This window comes from Lipotes vexillifer, unplaced genomic scaffold, assembly GCF_000442215.2.
Source record: "Lipotes vexillifer unplaced genomic scaffold, Lipotes_vexillifer_v1.1 scaffold134, whole genome shotgun sequence".
Lineage (NCBI taxonomy): Eukaryota > Metazoa > Chordata > Mammalia > Artiodactyla > Lipotidae > Lipotes > Lipotes vexillifer.
This window is the reverse complement of record NW_006787464.1, coordinates 476,357-497,498: the sequence shown is the minus strand read 5'-3', so window position 1 is coordinate 497,498 and position 21,142 is coordinate 476,357. Positions and strand designations below refer to the sequence as shown.

At 41.5% G+C, this 21,142-nt stretch overlaps 1 protein-coding gene across 1 annotated transcript in view; it reads right to left on the bottom strand.

Annotated features, from left to right (window-relative positions):
* Window positions 1-21,142, bottom strand: part of CACHD1 (cache domain containing 1) — a 217,030-nt gene that overhangs the window by 73,618 nt on the left and 122,270 nt on the right. Inside the window, exon 4 of the mRNA XM_007460077.1 lies at window positions 4,140-4,246. Coding sequence (XP_007460139.1) covers window positions 4,140-4,246 — 107 coding nt within the window. The remainder of the gene's footprint in view (window positions 1-4,139; window positions 4,247-21,142) is intronic.

Genomic DNA, 21,142 nt, shown 5'->3' with positions numbered 1-21,142 from the left:
GGAATTTTAAGAGAGAGAGAGAGAGAGAGAGAGAGAAAGAGAGAGAGAGAGAGAGAGAGAAAGTGAGAAACTAGAGATAAAAGCAGGAAAGACCCTGAGCAAAACATGACCAGCACCATCATGTAACACATGCACTGTCAAACGTTAGTTATTTGAATGGATTCAGGGGCAAGGAGTCAATTTAGAAAGTAGAGATCTGGCAGGAATGGTTTTAAGACGAAGAATACACATGTGTGTTGGATGGATGGGCACATGACCTAGTTTTGGATAAATGAAGCTAAGAATGGTTTACAATTTGTGCGAGTCTGTTTCCAGCTAGGCTGAGAGGCAATCTGAAACTGTGCTATCAATTAGGGACACATTGATGGATTATATACAGTCTAAGGCTGGACATCTTACAGATGTAAATATCAGACATGTGATAGCCTACAAAGCACATTAATTCTGCTCTGAAAAGGGGCATGAGCTGGAGAGGCGGGAAAAGGGGAGCTCTGCGGTCACCCTCCACCATCTCCCACTCCTCTCGTATTACAAATGAGTGCTCAAGAATGTGGACTTTGGGATGCAGCCACTGCCTGGTGAAATGTCACAAAACTTCAAATACAAGCAAGTCAGTTCTCAGACACCTGTATATTGCCAAAAATGGCTTGTAAATCTAGCTACGTCAACTGTGCCGAGAACAACTCTTGTCAGGTAGGACGTTAGACTTGAGATGTGCTTTTGGAAACAGTAAAACTCAAGATCTGATCTTTAACTACATACCTCTGCCCTCACCATCCTTTTCCTCCCCACCTCTCCCTTGGCAAATAAAGACTGTAATAAAATAGCATATTGTCAGGATTCCCAATTATTTGCGCAGCTGAGCTCTACCCTAAACCTCTGTCACAGAAGAGAACTCTTAGTATAACTACCAGGTCTTCAGTGCCTCCCTGTCCCCGTCCCACCCCCACCACTGGCCTCACTCTCAGCTGATGGTTTTGCTTCCTACTTCTCTGAGAAAACGCAGTCACTACGAAGGGCATGTCCCCAAGTTCCCAACATCACATCGGTCGTTACGGGCATCTCCACATGCCCTCTCTTTCTTCCCTCCTCTTATTAAAAATGAATGCCCTGTGCTTCTACATCCTCTACTTGGAATCCCACCACCTCTTGCCTAATCAAGGAAAAGACTCCAGCAATTGTCTCTTTTCACTCCTTACTTTTCTCTACTGCATCCTCAGCAATTGTCTCTTTTCACTCCTTACTTTTCTCTACTGGATCCTTCCCTTTGGCACATGACCTTGCCATAATTTCTCTCAATTTAAAAATATTCTCTTGGGGCTTCCCTGGTGGTGCAGTGGATAAGAATCCACCTGCCAATGCAGGGGACACACGTTTGAGCCCTGGTCCAGGAAGATCCCACGTGCCGCGGATCAACTAAGCGCGTGCACCACAACTGCTGAGCCTGCGCTCCGGAGTCCACGAGCCACAAATACTGAGCCCGCGTGCCACAACTACTGAAGCCTGCATGCCTAGAGCCCGTGCTCCACAGCAAGAGAAGCCACCGCAGAGAGAAGCCCGCACACTGCAACGAAGAGTAGCCCCAGCTTGCCGCAACTAGAGGAAGCCCGCGGGCAGCAACAAAGACCCAACGCAGCCAAAAATAAACAAACAAATAAATAAATTTGTTTATTTATTAAAAAAAATAAAAATATTCTCTTGACTCCATGTGGCCCTCCAGCTTCCCTTTCAGCAGACCTTTGGAGTTCACGTACTTATTGTCTCCATCTCCTTTCCTGCATTCTTAAGAGCTTGAACCAATAAGTATTAGCCTTTCATTCTATTCTACTGTCCCACCAAACAACCCTCGTCAAGTTCACCAATAACCTCTATATTGCTAAATTCAACGGTCAGTTTTCTTAGCCCTGGTCTTAGTGGGCCAACTTAGCACAGCTGATCTCTCCCTCCTTCTTGAAACACTTTCCTCATTTGTCCTCAGGGAGATGGCTCTCCTGTTTCTCCCACCAGACTGACTGCCATCTCAGATTTTGCTACTGCCTCCTTCTCGTGTCAGTGACCTCTAAGTGGTCAAGTGTCCCAAGACTCAGTCCCTGGACCTCTTCTCTTTTTTATTCATAGCCACTTGCTATATTATGATCTTATTGAGTGTCATGATTTACATACTACCTATACACAATGAATTTCATTTATAAATCTCCAGTCTGGTCCATTCTCTGGACTCCAGGCTTGTATATCCCACTGTCTATGAGACATTTTCACTTAGATAACTAACTTAACTTTTCTAAAACCGAAAAGTTGATCCCATGCATCCCACACAAACCTGCTCTTCCTCCACTTCCCCATCACAATCAACAGCAACTCTGTCCTTCTCATTGATAAGGTTGGATATCTTGGAAGTCCTTCCCGACTCTTCTCTTATTCTCACACACCCTATGCTGGGCACAGCTGAGGGAAAGAGGGCAAATACTGAATCTGACAGTCAAAAGACTCAAGTTCCAGCTCTGTGCCCTGTTCCACCTTTGGAATCTCCCATAATTCATTTTCTCCGCCCATTCCAGGTCCTTCTCTACACTCTTCAGTTATTTTTTTATGAAAAATATTTTCACTGAGCTTCCTTTCTAGTAGTAAATAAACCCCACCTGCTCCAGAAGGCCTCAAGATTCTCTGACCAATTTTTTAAAAAATGACTGAATTCATTATATATTAGTCTAGGCGCTAAGTGCCTGGCAGATTTAGGTCAGGTCATTTAGATAGCAGCTAGGGTTTTATTATCCTTAAGCAATATAAAGCTTACAGTTCTTTCTTTCCAGACCTAACAGATTACCCGGTTTGTATAACAACGCCCAAAGGCTACAATTCTTCCCCTGAACCAATACTGGTTGGGCCTCTCCAAGTAAATATTCTGGCCCTCTGGCTTTTCTCTTGGCTTTTACATGTCTCCAGGAGGCCTGGAATCTGGGAAATACAGTTCTTCCATGTTTAAGGGTTAAATCCTTTATCTCTCTAGTAATGAGGGAAGTCTTAGGACCCTCCTGAGCCTCAGATTATTCCTTGGTAAAATTCTAGGATTGAGGCTGGTGAGTTCTAAAGGCACTTCAGCTTTTAAAAGGTGAAGCCTTTACATTCTGAGGCCCATCACTCAACAAGTGTACATAACAAGACAGAGTGAGAAAAGTAGACAGGAACTCCAGAGCAAGACAGCAGAGACACGGTGTCACTTGGAAGCTATACATAACCATGTGTACAGGTGCCTTAGTAGTTATTACTACTGCAGATGACTGGGTTCTAACAAGACCAGGAAGAAAGTTCAACCTCAACATACAGTCAGTTGTCCATATCCACAGATGCAAAACTCGCAGATACGAAGCGCCAACTGTAATTATTATACCTCACCGTTTTATATAAGGGACTTGAGCATCTGTAGATTTTGGTATCCTTGGGGGCTCCTTGGAACCAAGTGCCTGCAGATACTGAGGGATGACTATATAGCATCATGGCACTGTTCAGCAGTAGAAAAGCTCCTTCATCATTCTTCAATCCCACCTCCCAAATTAAAAATTATACATAGGGAATACAAATGAATTCAACACTTCCTAAGTGCAAGAGACAAATGGGTCTCTCAAGTAACCTTTAAAATAACAAATGTAAAACTGCTAACAAATGAGATAATGGATTAAAGAATCTAGCAAATCACATGGCATACTCCACATACGTAGATGTGTGGTAAATGCTCAATACACGTCCACTCGATTTTCTTCTTCCTTTGCTTCTTTTTTTTTTTTTTTTGCGGTACGCGGGCCTCTCACTGCTGTGGCCTCTCCCCTTGCGGAGCACAGGCTCTGGACGCGCAGGCCCAGCGGCCATGGCTCACGGGCCCAGCCGCTCCGCGGCATGTGGGATCTTCCCAGACCGGGTCACGAACCCGTGTCCCCTGCATCGGCAGGCAGACTCTCAACCACTGCGCCACCAGGGAAGCCCCCCTTTCCTTCTTTTGAGTGTCAACTTGCTAGAAAGAAAGACCTGATTTTAAGTACACATTTTTTCTTCAAAACTTAAAGAATATCGCTAAAGCAATAAATTTGTTCAACCCGAATGTGGTAGAATATAGTTCACCTTTATAAAACCAAGAGATTACTGACCTGAATTTAAGTCTCGTCCTGGATTGAAGGCCCGGCTATTAACAGTAGTAGACAGTCGATCACAACTAATTGTTCTAGATACATTGGTATTAAAGTTCCCATCAAATCTGAAACAATAGAAGAGAATTAGCAGTATTTATTTGGTGGTTATTCAATCCAGAAAACTAACCAACAAAAGTAATACTTCATACTGTGTACAAAATAGGTCAGCTCATAAACAGTAAAACTGCAATTTAAGTATTTTTAAAAAATCACTTCAGAGCAGTGTGGGTGAAACCAACATCAGCATCTAGAAGGTTTTAGAAATCAAGATCAATTCTAAGGAGATTTAAAAAAAAAATCCTTCAAGCCAACTTTTTCCCCAATGAACTTGATTCAGGTACTATTGATAAAATCATACAGAAAATAGATTTGACAAAATTCAGACTAGAATGACAAAAATTCAGACTTGAGCTCTGATGTGATACGTGAAACAATTCTTTAAATTATCCTGTCTGAAAACCAAAGGCCAAGAACAAAAATAGACAGTAGTGAAGGAGAAAGAATGGCTGTGGAGTAGGAAAGATCTAGATTTGAATCCTTGCTTTGTCACTATTAAATGCGTGAACTTGCACAAATTGTGCAATTTGTCTGAGCCCCAGGTTTCCTATCTGAAGAAAAAAAAAAGAAATAATAAAACATTTTCCAAAACTGTCAAAAAGATTGTAAATAATGTACCACAGTTCCGCTCATGATAAATGACACAGAGCTTGCACCTTCCAGGTTGTAATATAGATGAGGCCAAGGTCTTTCTTGATTTCCAGTGGGAGTGCAATGCTGGTACTAGAGCTAGAACAATGCTAGTGCTCTGGCTAGTAGCTGATCAATAAACCCTAGTGTAATCAGTGACTCATTTGCCAGGGCAAACAACAGTCTACAAGAAAATAATAAGAAAATGTACCGACTCATTTATATATAGTCACTAAGACTATTTTTAAGTGAATTTAATCCAGAAGTAAGGAAAGAGAAAAATCTTGAACCTCTAAATAAGCTATTTGGGATTGCAGATACTGAGCAGATTCATTAAGTTTCTAAGAGTTGCCTGCAAATAAACGCAATCTGAAGTTAGAGTTTTAAAAACTTGTGTTAAAATGTGTATCTTAGATGATAAATGTCATTAATGAAATTCCATTAACGCAGGTAGACAAGCTCTATAACCCTGGAGAAACACTCCTAAAAATCAAGGTCCACGTGATTATTCACATGAATATTGATTTTCTGGATCTTATATAAGAACTACTAAAATGAACTGATTGCATAAGCAAAGGGGCTAGGTATTCAAAGGGTGTGCTGGGTTCCAAAGCAAAAGTTCAACAGTTTTGTTTCGATACATATCATCTCAAAGGAGGTGGCGTTTTAAGGGATTTGAAGAGACTCTTTAGTCCAGCCTCTCACGCGGTACACAATTATATCAACATTGTCAACTGTGCTTCCAAGGACACAGTTGCTTCACCAGCGGGGCCACTCTTCCTTGGACCTGCTCCAGTTTGTCTAGACGAGAAGATTGCTGCCTCAAAAGCCACAGATGGAGAGAAAAGAGGAGATTAATACATCAGCAGCTGCCGGTGTGCATAAGCAACATAACCTCACTGTCCCTCTCTCGTTTTAGCATTTAACATCTGTGAAGCAAGAGTAGCATTAGACAAGGAACCCACTTGCCCTCCATGTGCTAGACAGCCACATTAAACCTATTCCATCACATACTTTTTAATAAAAGACAGATAATATTTCGGCTTTGTGGCCTACAAGGTCTCTGTCACAGCTACTAAACTCTGCCATTGTGGTGTGAAAGCAACCAAAGAGAATTTACAGACGAATAAATGTGGCTGTGTTCCAGTAAAACTCAATTTTCAAAAATAGGTGGTGTGCCAGACTGGTTTCACCACTCCTGATCTAGACCAGGGCAGTCCTAGAGAATTCTCTGAGATGATGAAAAGGTGTTATTTTTGTCCAATATGGCAGCCACTGTCCAATATGGCAGCCACATGTGGCTACTGAGCATTTGAAATGTGGCTAATGTAACAGAGATTAAATTTTCAATTTTGTTTAATCTTAATTTAAATGTAAACAGTCACCGAATAGTGGCCACCATATTGGACAATGCAGGTCTAGAAAGTTCTCCTGATTATCTGCCTAATTATCCTTCAAGTCTTTGTTCACTTATCACTTCCCCAGAAAGGTCTATTCTGATTGTGGGTGACTTCCTAGTCTATGTCAAGTGTCTCCATCTTCTCTCAAAGCAAGTGTCATAATTTTTAATTTATGGCTCCATTTGCATATGTTTTTTAAAATAAATTTATTTATTTATTTTTGGCTGCATTGGGTCTTCGTTGCTGCATGCGGGCTTTCTCTAGTTGCAGGGAGCAGGGGTTGCTCTTTGCAGTGCGCGGGCTTCCCATTGTGTTGGCTTCTCTTTGTTGCAGAGCACGGGCTCTAGGTGTGTGGGCTTCAGTAGTTGTGGCTCACGGGCTCTAGAGCGCAGGCTCAATAGGTGTGGCGCATGGGCTTAGTTGCTCTGTGGCATGTGGGATCTTCCTGGACCAGGGCTTGAACCCATGTCCCCTGCACTGACAGGCAGATTCTTAACCACTGTGCCACCAGGGAAGTCCCTGTGTATGTTTTTAATGGGTGGATTTTTATAGATCAGGCTATATGAACAGACAAGAGCCCCTTGAGAGCAGACCCCACGTCTTGTTGGTTTTATTCACCACTGTGCATACATAACACTTAGCATTGTTCTTGTCAAAAGCAGGCACTCATATTAACTGATCTTCTATGAACATCCATCGTGACAGTGCTTAGCCCTATTCTGGGCTTCCTCAGAAGCCTCCAGAGGTCCAACAAGTGAGGATCATGACTCAGATAAATGGTTCCTAATTACTGAAAGTCTAGCCATATCAGAATCATCTGGAAGCATGTTGGAATGCAGATTCCTGGGAATCCACCCTAGAAGAGTTTGATTTAGTGAGTCTGGGGTGGGGCCCTGGAATCAGACTTTGACAGTCTCTCCAGGGATGAGAAGCCCTCCAATCCTGTCATGCAGATTCCTTTAGAAATAAGGCAGTAGAACGGCTTTCCACGTGAGCAAGGTACTTCTCTGTATGCCTCAAACAGACCAAGGACAGAGGATCTTTCAATTTGAATCAAGAGAGCAGAGTAATTCTTAGGTATGCCTGAAACTCACATCTGGACTTTGCAGTACAAATTACAAACTTTTTTTAGACCTACCTATCTCACGGTTGAGGAAAGTGACACCAAGGAACACATAGCAAATCGGGGACCTAAGAGAGACTTGACCTTATCACCCAGCTCTCTGTCCAAGGATGAGCCACACACCACACTGTTTCATTTAAGTGACAAATAAGGAAGAACTTGTTAAAGGGGACAGGCAACTCAAGAGAGTTACTGACAACTTCTCCCAGAAGAAGTGTAAGCTCGAAGAGAGCCCCGTTCTCCATGGGTGGAGGCTCCACGGCCAGGACCTGGCCCATCAGCCCTACCCCTGGAGAAAGCTGAAGTCCAGCACCGAGCACATACAGACTGCCCAGTCCGTTGTGAAATAAGAGTTCGCTCCTGGGACCAGAGAGACCAGGGAACTATTTTATAGGTTGTTTTTCTTTTTGTACTGTATTGTTATAACAACATTTTTATAACAATAAAACTGAAAGTAACACATTAACAAGAGTAGGTGCTCAGTAAACATTTGTCGTCATAAAAGGTTTCACAATACAGTGCTGGTCATCAATAATCTGCCCAACCTTCTCTTCCCACTGTTTCCCAACCTATAGCTCTAACCAGACCAGTCCCTCAACAGATGTTTTTTCTGTTGGGTCCGAACTGTGATGCTCTCTGGTGTTCACTGTGCCCATTCTACAAAGCCCCCAGCTCTTCTCATCTTCCTTCCAGGAAGTCCTCTTGTCAGCCCCAGCCTGCGAGGAGCCCTCTCTCCTCTAAACTGACTAGTGCCACTCTGCATCTTAATTCATGCTTGTGTGTCTTTCCCCTAATTTTTAAATATTATTCTGTAATCAGGCTTAGCATAATGTCAACGCAGTTGATGTCTGACAGGTAGACTGGTTGGTTTTAGATTCTGCTTATATCAGCAAAATACTAATCAATAAAAATTCTAACATAAGATTTATTACAAATAATGAGAAAATTATCTTACTTATTTTGCCTTTCCCATATACTAAATAAAGGTGAAGTGAGGGGAGATGCCAAGATATTTTGTTATGGAAGGCTTATTGTCTAAACCCTACCATGTAGCATTTGAACTCCCAACTCTCTCTAAAACCTTGAGAAGTTCTTAGTTCTGCCAATGGATTGTAAGTTCCTTGAGGATTTATATTTCTCTCTCAGGTTTAGTGCATTCCTAGGAATGTATAGTTCTCCATAAGTTTTATTATTGGTGGCTGACTAACATGGAAGGGCAGAGAGCTAAGTCACTGGAAAGCTCTGTATATTTTATTAAATCATATTCATTGAACATCTATGATGAACAAGGAACTGCCACCCTGGCAAAGCATGGTCAGGAGCATGGCCTCAGAGGTACACAGACCTGGATTGGAGTTTGGGTTTAAATTGCTTATTGCTATCTAACTCTTGCATAGAACTTACATTTTCTAAGCCTCCATTTTTCTCATCTACAATATGGTGATAAAAATAGTACCTATTTCATAATCAGAAAACAGCTTGTAAGAGCCTAGTACATAGTAAACATTTAATAAATAATAATAACTAGTAATGGATGTATTAGTAATGATAACAGTTAACCGCTACTGTGTTGTGTGTGTGTGTGTGTATATATATATAATATCAAGAATATTCCAAGTGTTGTACATGGATCAACTCGTCTAATCTTCACAGGCCCAAGGGAAATATTATTATTATCTCCATTTGAAGACCAAGAAACTGAGGCACAGAACGGTTAAATTAAGAAGCTCAAATTTATAAGCAGCTCATGCAGCTCAATAACAAAAAAACAAACAACCCAATCCAAAAATGGGCAGGAGACCTAAATAGACATTTCTCCAAAGAAGATATACAGACTGCCAACAAACACATGAAAGAATGCTCAACACCATTAATCATTAGAGAAATGCAAATCAAAACTACAATGAGATATCATCTCACACCAGTCAGAATGGCCATCATCAAAAAATCTAGAAACAATAAATGCTGGAGAGGGTGTGGAGAAAAGGGAACACTCTTGCACTGCTGGTGGGAATGTGAATTGGTACAGCCACTATGGAGAACAGTATGGAGGTTCCTTAAAAAACTACAAATAGAACTACCATATGACCCAGCAATCCCACTACTGGGCATATACCCTGAGAAAAACATAATTCAAAAAGAATCATGTACCAAAATGTTCATTGCAGCTCTATTTACGATCGCCTGGAGATGGAAACAACCTACGTGTCCATTATCAGATGAATGGATAAAGAAGATGTGGCACATATATACAATGGAATATTACTCAGCCATAAAAAGAAACGAAATTGAGCTATTTGTAATGAGGTGGATAGACCTAGAGTCTGTCATACAGAGTGAAGTAAGTCAGAAAGAGAAAAACAAATACTGTATGCTAACACATATATATGGAATTCAAGAAAATAAAAAATGTCATGAAGAACCTAGGGGTAAGACAGGAATAAAGACACAGACCTACTAGAGAATGGACTTGAGGATATGGGGAGGGGGAAGGGTAAGCTGTGACAAAGCTAGAGAGAGGCATGCACATATATACACTACCAAACGTAAGGTAGATAGCTAGTGGGACGCAGCTGCATAGCACAGGGAGATCAGCTCGGTGCTTTGTGACCGCCTGGAGGGGTGAGATAGGGAGGGTGGGAGGGAGGGAGACGCAAGAGGGAAGAGATATGGGAATATATGTATATGTATAACTGATTCACTTTGTTATAAAGCAGAAACTAACACACCATTGTAAAGCAATTATACTCCAATAAAGATGTAAAAAAAAAAAAAAAAAAGAAGCTCAAGATTCATAGCTGGGAAGTAACAGAACCAAGATTTGAACGTATATTCAAGCTCTCATTCATAATGAATACATTACACTGTATCTCAATAAATCAATCAATATATCATCATTAACATTATCTAACAGCTGAAGTAGAATTCAATTCTCTCAAAGGAAAGGATTAATCTGAAAGCTTGTGGGGCTTAGGGGAAATCTTTGCTTTTTACTTAATAGGAAATGACAGTAGCTAAGCATAAGGGTTCACAATGGATAGCTACAGAGAAAGATCTCTAGGGACAAAGATGAGGATGCAAAGGGAGACGAAGAAGATATTAAAGGCAGGTGTTCTCTATTAATTGTAGATACCTTAGATTTTTAAAATGTTTACCACTGGCATAGCTTTGGAATTGGCCATTTTGGGGTTACTTTTTATTATTTCACTCCAGAAAAGCCTCAAGCTCCCTTCCCATTCACCACTAAAATCTGAGAGGTTTCAGGGCAGCAGTGGTAGCTAGAAGTCCCACGCGAACAGAAGAGCGAGCATGTCCATTTTCTGCACGGAGAAGAGATACAGCAGACCTGGAGCCAGCTCACAGCAATTTTCTCCTTTTCCTGGTACCAACTTTCACCTCTGAGAGAAAGACCCTGGCATGCTGGTAATCTGACAACCTTAAACAAATGGCTTATGTACAAGAAAGATAAGATAGAACTAAGAAAAGACCAAGAAAGAGGAAATTTCACCAAATTCTGAAAAATTCTCACATGGGACAACGAATTCCAGGTGCTGAATAACATAACAGACAACAGACACAACTTAAGCTTTATTGTAAATGTGAGCGAGGCGTAAAACTGAAATACGGCTCAGGGAAGCCCCAGCTGATGTGGTGCAAACACACAGCCTTCCAGAGATCAAACCTGATCCAAAAATAACACGGAAAATACCTGAAGCTGTTATTTTTCTGAAGGAATCCACAGAACAACCCTGATGTTTGAGAATTAAATAACCACTTTGCAGGAGAACCTCAGCCAGAGGGGCAATTTGACCTATCATCTAGCTGGCTCACAGACCTTTGGATTCTGAAAGTTTACTAGCAAAGGATGAAACAGATTGTTACCTTGTTTCAAGAACTGGATTTAATCCTTGCTTCCTGGGTAATCCCCACATAGTGAATACTGGTGGTTTTAAATTAATTTATTCCTATTAAATCCCCACATTCTGATATTGAAAGGATTCAGGGACATGACAGTCATTCTCCTTCCTCCTGCTTCTTGCTCCATGGAGTTCTTGAAGTGGCAACAGTCTCAATGTCTTGAGTTCCCCCCGCACATGGGGAGCACTCACTCCAAAACGGAGTTAACATGAAATGCGAGAAATAAACCTCACTCTGCTTCTATGGCTGCCGACACTGCTGATGTGCAGGCAGGGAAGGAAGCAGGTGTCAACAGGGGGCTTAAGAGATATAGGAGCACGGTGTGTCCAGAGCTGGTGAGTCAGCCGGGAGGAGTAATTACATGAGCAAAACCCCTGTGATGATCTCTCCACCTTCTACTCACTCACACTCAGTAATGCTTGTTTCTCTTCTGGACTCCAAACACAGCAGTAAAACTTGCTTAGCCATCCTCCAGGTACCGGACGAACAGTTGCTTTGCCGAAGACAGGAGCACATTTTTATGCCCATATGCCTTTTAGAAAAATGATTTTTAAAAAGAAACATGCTATTTACCCTGATTTGGAGACTGAGAAATGTGAAGTTCGTTCTTATAATCCATTATAAAAAGATGTCAGTTACTCTTAAGGGTTACCTAAGAGATTTTTCACTGAGAAATATATTAGCTGCCAGTCACATTTATAAAACTCCAGGTTTATGGAAAGGTCAAAAACTGGTAAAAATTATAGATCTTCCTATAAAATAAGCAGGCAATTCAAAGTATCTTTATATCTGTCCTTTAAAAAAGTAATAAGAGAACAATCCTATATAAATCTCCTGTAGACTCTCATTCTAAAAAGGGGAGATAGTGGATTATGACTGCTTTCTGTATTCATTTTCATAAGATAAAACCAGTGCCTGAAAATTAGTTTCAAGAGAAATAACTCCATCTTTCCTACCCGTTCAAGTTAAAAAAAGAAAAAACTTCCTTCTGGATTTACTTTCATGAACAACTGATCGAAACTTCATCCCGAGGGAGAAAACAGAACTGTGACTCCCACTTTGATCTCTTCCCCATGGAGAAATTCACTCCCTGCCTGGCTTGCAAGATGTTCATTTGATTGACGTTTGCTCTGATGTGCAAACTGCTTTGAACTTCAGACATTTAATTCCCATCAGGCTGCAGTCATTTTTATTCTCCTTCAACAGGATTTACAAGCAGGAGATCAGCAAATGTAGAAGGTAAAATAAATTTGCAGAAGCTTTGAATCTCACATCAAAACAGTGTTCAAGTGAGTTCCAATTGGATTTCATTCAGCCTCGATTCACAGTGTAAATCAACTATTCAGTGGAGTCCCAGTTTAAAAAGAAAAAGATATAAAGGAGAGAGACACATACACCAGTTGGGGTTTACTTTACTTCCTGAAATCTCTTTCTTGGTCTTTGTTTAAATTTCCTTTGGAAGGTGATTTGCCAGGCAAATCACTTAAAACCCTGGGTTTTGGGCTTCCCTGGTGGCGCAGTGCTTGAGAGTCCGCCTGCCGTTGCAGGAGACACGGGTTCGTGCCCCGTTTCGGGAGGATCCCACATGCCGCGGAGCGGCTGGGCCCGTGGGCCATGGCCGCTGAGCCTGCGCGTCCGGAGCCTGTGCTCCGCAAATGGGAGAGGCCACAACAGTGAGAGGCCCGCATAACGCAAGGAAAAAAAAAAAAAAAAAAAACCTGGGTTTTCCTCAACATTTGCAGCGAAGCTGCTCGATTTATCACATAGCACACAAAAACCACACCCACAGTGTGGGTTCCAAGGGCGCTGGTGAAATGCGGTATTGTTCATGGGCACATTTTAAAGGTAATAATTTAAAAAGCAAATCCCTGTGGATATCTCAGAAGAGCAAGGCTTACAGTGATAGTTGAGTCCATAAATAAAGCCAATATGATGACAGCTAATGGAGTAGGGGATATTTTTTACTTGTCTGTTTTTTTTTTTTTTTTTTTTTTTGCGATATGTGGGCCTCTCACTGTCGTGGCCTTTCCCGTTGCCGGACGCGCAAGCTCAGCGGCCATGGCTCATGGGCCCAGCCGCTCCGCGGCATGTGGGATCCTCCCGGACCGGGGCACGAACCCGTATCCCCTGCATCGGCAGGCGGACTCTCAACCACCGCGCCACCAGGGAGGCCCTGTCTGTTGTTTTTAATCACTGCTCGATAGGTGCAAAAGGTTTAAAAAAAAAAAAACCAAAACACCACACATACACACCATTTCTTGTGGAAGCAAAATCTGTTATCGGATCAGAAGCTGGTGTGGAACAAATGCTGTGAGACTTCAGGTGGAGCTCCCAGCACAAGGCAGTCCCTTGCTGCTGGTGTCACTGAACTACCAAGTTCCATTCTAAGAGCAGCGCACATTTTTCTGGGAAGCAAAGAAGGCAAGACCCCTCGACCAGTAGCTCCAGGAGCCTTTAAAAGGAGATCTGGACACCAAAAAGCATCCTAGTAATGGCCCAACAGTGCCTGGTTTACTCAGATATGACAGGGAGACATTTCACTTCACCTCCATTCAACCAGGTTCCTGCTCATTCTTTCTGGGAAGTGTCTGCTCTCCAAATATTTGAGCAATACCAGTTGAAAAGAATTAAACAAGAACCCCCTTATCTTCCACTTAACCACCCATGAGAATAACGTTAAGCAAAGAAAGAGCTAAGATAAAAATCAAACATCTACACTGGCAAATATTTAAACTCTGTTTGAATGGTGGGGGAAGAGGTAAGAATGGGATCACTTCAAAAAGGAACTCTCACATTTATAAAGAAAATGATACTTGACACCCAGCCCCAACTGAGTTTACTTATTCAAACACCTAAATTAATGGGCAAGCTGAAAAGCTGTCAAATAATGTGTAATCATGTTCCAAGAAATGGTTTTTCCTTCCATCTCTGCAGAGATTGGAGAGATAAGTCACATTCTTTCTGTTCTTATCAGTAATAAGGATTAAATCTTCAGGGTTCAGCAACCCAGCCAGAGTGGAAACAAGGCTGGTTTCAAATGCCCTTGGAAGGTAAGGCTTTAGAGCAATCAAGTGTCTCCCTCTCTGTGAGAGTCTAAGTGTCATACAAACCAGCCATATTGCTTTTTTACCATTCTCACTACCCCCCTCTCCACCCCGCTGCCCAAAGCAGATCACTGGGAGGAGGCCCTGCTGTCATCTGGTTTTTGCTTCTAGATTCCATTTAACCTGCCTTCTCACACAAGCTTGGAAAATTGCACAGGTGTGACATCTGGGGGAACTGGAAGTGGATCCACAACCACATTAAACATTTACCCTTTAACTTCCTCGTCACCAGGTTGGGACAGCGATGCATGAAGAAGAAAGAAAGAAAGGTATCTGAAAAAATAAGAGAAAACAGGCAGGTGGACAGAGGCCGGGTGGGATCCACAGGCTCCCTTTGTGCCATTCTGTAGCCCCCTGTCCATCTTATCACTTGACCTCTAACAAGGACTTCACACACTTTACAGTTATTTATTTATATACTTTCTCCCTTGCTAGGAAGATGTAAAGAGAGAGATCCTTTCCCATGTTTATCCCTAGAGCCTAGCCCAGAATCTGCCTGTGAAGAGTAAAATTTTAGCAAATGCTGAATGACAAAATGCAGAAAACCGAAGAGGCTGAGGCTTGCCAGGACTGGAGACCAGAGCTTGTAAATTCGTGTGTTTTCTTCCTGCACATATGCTGGGTACTTAGTAAATAGCAGACAACTGTGAGTGGTATGACACAGACATCAAAGAGAAGCACTAAGAACCTCAGTTAGCCGATGACCTTGGAGATGAACTGGTTCTTTCAATCTCTCAGGCACATTCGTGAAGGAGAGAGACAAGGCCTATCCAAATCTCCGTTCTGTAGAAGGAACATGAAACGTAAGATGTGGAATACTTACGGCTAATGTGTCCTCAAAAGGAATTACTGACCCAATATTCAAAAGTTAATAAAGCTACGAGTCTGAAGATAGCTGGGTCCATCATCTTACCAGACCAGTCGAGTCTCCAAGAAAGATAATAGACATGGGATTTTTAAATCTTGACCTTCTTTGGAACACTTTGATATTTTTGCCCAATAAAAAACATGAAAACCTCAAGGGAAGTCCTATGCTATAATATAGGGTCTATTTCTTAAAGCTGGCAAAGACTACTCCGTAGTTTCTTTTAGAGACTAACTAGCTAGATAGGGAGCAAGCAAGAAGGAAAACCGCAAGACCACTGCTCCCTAAAATCCATAAAAGGCCACTGGTGAAAATCAGTATTCACAGCAGTGTGGCAGGTCTCCTGTCCTTCCTTCAGTGAAGGTCACACAAGAAAAATCTAGAAAGCAGGGTTGTCAGCAGACCCAAATGCATATGTTTTCTGCTATGAGGGTGCTCATCAATACACCTAAAGATATATTTATATCTTTATAAATATCACACACACACACACACACACACACACACACACACACACACACACGGAAATGACACAGACTACTGCAGTAACATGGTTTTAAGACTGAGAGACAAACTAACCAGACTGTGGGAGCTTTATATTCAGCTAATTTAGAAACTTCAGAGGGTCATACAATAGCCTCAAGTGAAATTCTAAGAAGGAATACATAGTTCAGCATTTCAATTGGCAGATAAGCCATTCCGATTTTACCACTGGTCAAAATATTTTACCACTGAAAGAAAACATGATTTGGAATCAGCAAACCTGGGTTCCACACCCAGCTCCTCTGAGTCCTGACACAATCCCTCTAAGCCTACTTCCTCATGTGCAAAACGCAGGAGGAGGGGGATTGTACCCAACTGGACTGATAGGATCATAGGAAGAAGGTAATGTAAGTAAAATAATGTTTACAGAAGAAAGTATTTTACTGAAGCATAAACATATGTAACTCTTTTACGTAAGTTAGATATTGTAACTGAGTAGGCCTTCTGAAATGTAAGGTGTTCTACAAAATCTTTGTTGAATTTTGAGCTCAACGCAAGTCCTTCTGGTACCAATATCCATAAAGACTGTATCTGTAACATTTCGCCTGCCTGCAGGTAATAATAATTTTTAAGTGGACTGGAGATGAAATTGTGAGATAAGGCAGGGAGAACACCTGAAAGACTGAGATTCACCTTTCAGTACTGTGAGGGCAAAAACACAAAACACATCTTCCTGTGGAAGGAACAGGACCTGCGATAAAATTAAACTCAGTGGTCAAGAGCCACGCTTGTCACTTTATTTGACCTTGTGCTACCCAAAGAAAAATAGAACAAGACTCATTAGTGCAAAAGCACCTGGCTAAGTCACAGTGCTTTGTTTCTCATAAGAACAGTAATAATAAGAAATAAAATATATATAGGGTTAAACAATTTTTATCATTTTTTTTCATGTGCACCACCTTGAAATAGGGCTAGAAAAAATAGGATTTGCCCACATGTGGGTCAGCTGTTATGCCTAGAAACATCATTTTATACAAAACTCAAGTGTGCATCAGCACAGCATTAAAACTATACCTTTCCACTATGCCCTCTCTCCTGAACTGCCATGCATATAACATAGTTGCGGGGGTGAAAACATCTGTGGGATGAAAGTAAAGTGATGCTACAGGCTAAAAACTCAACTGCTGGGCTTCCCTGGTGGGGCAGTGGTTAAGAATCCGCCTGCCAATGCAGGGGACATGGGTTCGATCCCTGGTCTGGGAAGATCCCACATGCCGCGGAGCAACTAAGCCCGTGCACCACAACTACTGAGCCTGCACTCTAGAGCCCGCGAGCCACAACTACTGAAGCCAATGCGCCTAGAGCCCATGCTCTGCAACAAGAGAAGCCACTGCAATGAGAAGCCTGCGCACCGCAACTAGAGAAAGCCTGAGGGCAGCAACAAAGACCCAATACACCCCAATATAAATAAATTTAAAAAAAACCAAAAACTCAACTGCTTGCCAAACACCTCCTAAGAATGATCCACATGTGACTTAAATTCAAAATCAGCATGTTCATACTAAATTCACCTTCCTCTTAAATATCTTTTGCTCTTATTTTCATTGCTAGTTAATAATTCCTCTCCTCTGAGATGTCCAACTTAAAATTTAGAATCATCTTTTAAAACCTTCCTCCCCACCCAGATCTCCAATAAAATCTAGTTGACAGAATCTATATATTCTGTATTCCCTGTCTATGGGTAATATTCTAGGTAACCCATCACCACCCAGGACATCTTTTGTTTTGCTACAATCCTTCCTTAAGGTGTCCTTACTTTTCTCCTAGATTATTAGGGTGGCCCAGCTTGACAAACAACTTGTCTCTTCACCACAGTTTATCCTTCACTTGCCAACGAATTAATTTACCCAAATCTCAGACCTTAACCACAGTCTTTCTTTGCTTTAAAACCTACTGTTTACAGAGGGAAATTTGTCCAGTCAACCAAGGATTCTGAACCCACCCCATACATCTCTTATCTGCCATTCCAGCTATATCTTACCCCTCACCACACTCAATGCTTTATGATGCTTGCTGTTTTCTGGTCTGAAGCATCCTTTCCCCTAGATATGTCTGCAGGAGTTCTACTCTTCAAGACCTCAACTACCACTCTTCCACCAAGCCTGAGTGCTCAGAGACCTCTGTTCATAGTCATTTTGTCTTCTAAAAGAGTCTTTGGGTTTTTCATGACACTTGACACAGTCTGCTTAGTTTACTCTGCATCCTCTGATCTCCTAAAGGTACAAACTGCTTTATTCACCTTTGTCTATCAGACAGTGTTTAGCACAATGTCTTGCACTTAACTATCTTGAACACGATACAGACAAGTTGAAAGAGACATATACATAGATATTTGGAAATTTTGTGCTTTTAAATTCACCCTGCATAATAATCATTAGTATTGTTATAATAATTATTCATATCTATTATTATTATTGATTGAATCTAGCTAATAACTGAGATAACTAAGTCAACATCAACTTAAGTTTCCTATCAGAGCTTATCACAATGGAATAATACTCAGATGAAAACGATGACCATCTTGAATGGACATAAAAGTATTTAAATTTCTGCCTAGAGGTAAAGTAGCTCAGTAATTCTGAAATCATCATCACTACCTGTACTCAAACTAAAGACCAAATCAGGTTTGCTACCATGCATGAACTCCTTCAGCAAATATACATTAAGGACCTGTTCAAGCAAGGTACTGAAAACAAAGTTGACAGGGTCCCTGAACTCAAGTGTAACAAGAAGAAAGATGAAAGGGCACACAGGATAGAAATATGACTTAGAACCTGATATCAACCACTCTCACAGCTATCCAGAATCAACCTCAGTCACCTTCAATTCCTCCCTCTTCCAATACCCAACAGTGGGTGCCAACAGCCAAGTTCAGTCCCCCTTCTTGTTTCTTGCCTACATAAATGGAATCAAACTAGGTCTTCTAGTAGTTACATGGTGGACAAGTAAAATCCCCTTAAAGGGGATCATCATTTCATTTCCTTTCTCGAAAATTTTAAATTCTCTCATTCAAACAACCAGTATTTACTGAGTGTCTACCACGCATCAAAGACACATGGAAGCAAGAGAATTGTCCTTCATTTCATTTACAGAGCTTAAGGTCTCCTGAGTTGTTCAGTCTAGAATTTGAGGTTCTTTACAATCTGATATTAATCCAATTTCTCAGCTGCCTCTTCCATCACTTCCCCCAGACGCAATGTCCTCTTCAGTGTTCCTGGCCATTTCCTTCCATGGGGGTTTCTTTAAATTGACCTTTCTCTCCTGGAGAGCTCTCCCTATACATTCCAATCCTTTTCCTGCTTCAAGACTCAGCTGAAATGCTTCTTCCATAAACCATTCCACAAATGTTTACTTTTTTAAGTTAATGAATAAATGAGTAATTTAACCTCTGTAGGTCTTGCTGCATAATATTATCTTTTTTTTTTTCTTCTAGGTAGCTCTCAAAAAGATGAAGAAAAATCCCCTAACAAAGCTAGAATTTACAAATTTGGGCAGCAGGAAAAGTTGCCCATAGTGAATCTTGAGTTGGCTCTCTGGAGTATAGTTCAAACTGCTCAGTTTACAGTTGAGGAAGCTATGGACTAAAAAGGTTAAGTGAACTTTCCAAGATCACACAGCAAACCGGCAGAGCAGAGGCCCATCTGGTCTTAGTACCATATTCCTATGATATAACCTGTATCACAACTGAATTTAAACTGAACAGGAAAGCTGTCTTTACTGCTTAAGATGTTTCTTTTCTACCATGATACAGACTGAATTGATTTAAAAATAAGATATTTAAAAAGAAGCTCGCCTCCTTTTAAAAATGAAAGAAAGCTCATGTTTGAGTTCAGTTAAAAAAAAAAAAAGGGGGGGGGCTTCCCTGGTGGCGCAGTGGTTGAGAGTCCGCCTGACGATGCAGGGGACACGGGTTCGTGCCCCGGTCCGGGAAGATCCCACATGCCGCGGAGTGGCTTGGGCCCATGAGCCGTGGCCACTGAGCCTGCGCGTCCGGAGCCTGTGCTCCGCAACGGGAGAGGCCACAACAGTGATAGGCCCACGTACCGCAAAAAAAAAAAAAAAAAAAAAGGCAATCACAAACCAGGACCTGATGCTCTTTAGTCCCTAAAGAATCCTAAGGAGCCTAGTACAGAAATCTGAACATTATATGTCAGCATGTGAATCATCAAAATTAAAAACAACTCTCTAAGTAACTTATTTCTGGTTCCTATGATGTCAATAATACTTGAAGAACTTAAAATGTGAACACAGAAATTTGCACGACATCTAAATCATACCACAAAACAGACAACCAATTTACATGGATAAAGACTTACTCAAATACCTTCACTCCTTTGCAGGCAGTTCATTAACTTTTTTTTTTTTTTTAAAGAGAAGCAGTCTAGGAGAACACTAGAAAGTTCCAGGAATGAGAGTCTGGAATCCTCCAATCTAACCCTGAGGGTTAGTAAAAATTCAACTTCAAAGGTAGGTTTTGTAGACCAATTTTCTATCCTTTCTCTAAGAGGGTGTGATGGTTAATTTTATATGTCAATTTGGCTGGGCCAGAGTGTCTAGATATTTGGTCAGAGACTATTCTGGATGATTCTGCAAAGGGATTATTATTATTGGATTATCAACATTTAAATCAGGGGACTTGTGGGTGGGCCTTACCTAGTTAGTTTAAGGGCCTAATAGAACAAAGACTGACTTCCCCAAGCAGAAGGAATTCTTCCAGCAGACTCTGGAACTGTAACTCTTCCTGGGCCTCCAGCCCCTGCTGGGCTACCCTGCAGATCTGGGACTTGATCACCACAATCACGTGAGCAAATTCTTTAAAATAAGTCTCTCTTCCTCTCTCTCACACACATCCTATTGATTCTGTTTCTCTGGAGAACCCTGACTAATAGAGTTATAATATGGGCTTATTCATGAGAATTGTAATCGGGAGGCTGTGTTCTTGCATCAGAACCTATGCTAGTTGCTTTGTCTGCAGCACAATACCCTCAACAGGCTGAAGGATAAGACCTGATTCCTGAAATCATATTGTTCTAGTGGGTGCCAGCTGGGGGGATGCACTGAATTTGGGTTCTCAGAAAGTGAGATGAGTCCTATATGCCTTCCCTGGTGACAGTATCAATCTCAGTGGATGTCCCAACTCTAAGAACTCCTTATAAAATAGCACAAATCCAAGTTAACAATGGTGTCCAGAGTTTCTTCACTTTTGAGAATCAATGAAGCTTTTTAAGTCTCCCCTGATGGGTATGACGGAATTCTCTATAAGGCTGAAGTCTCCTAGCTTCGGGTGACTGGCTTCGGAGAGCCTTGAAAACAAGTTTGCT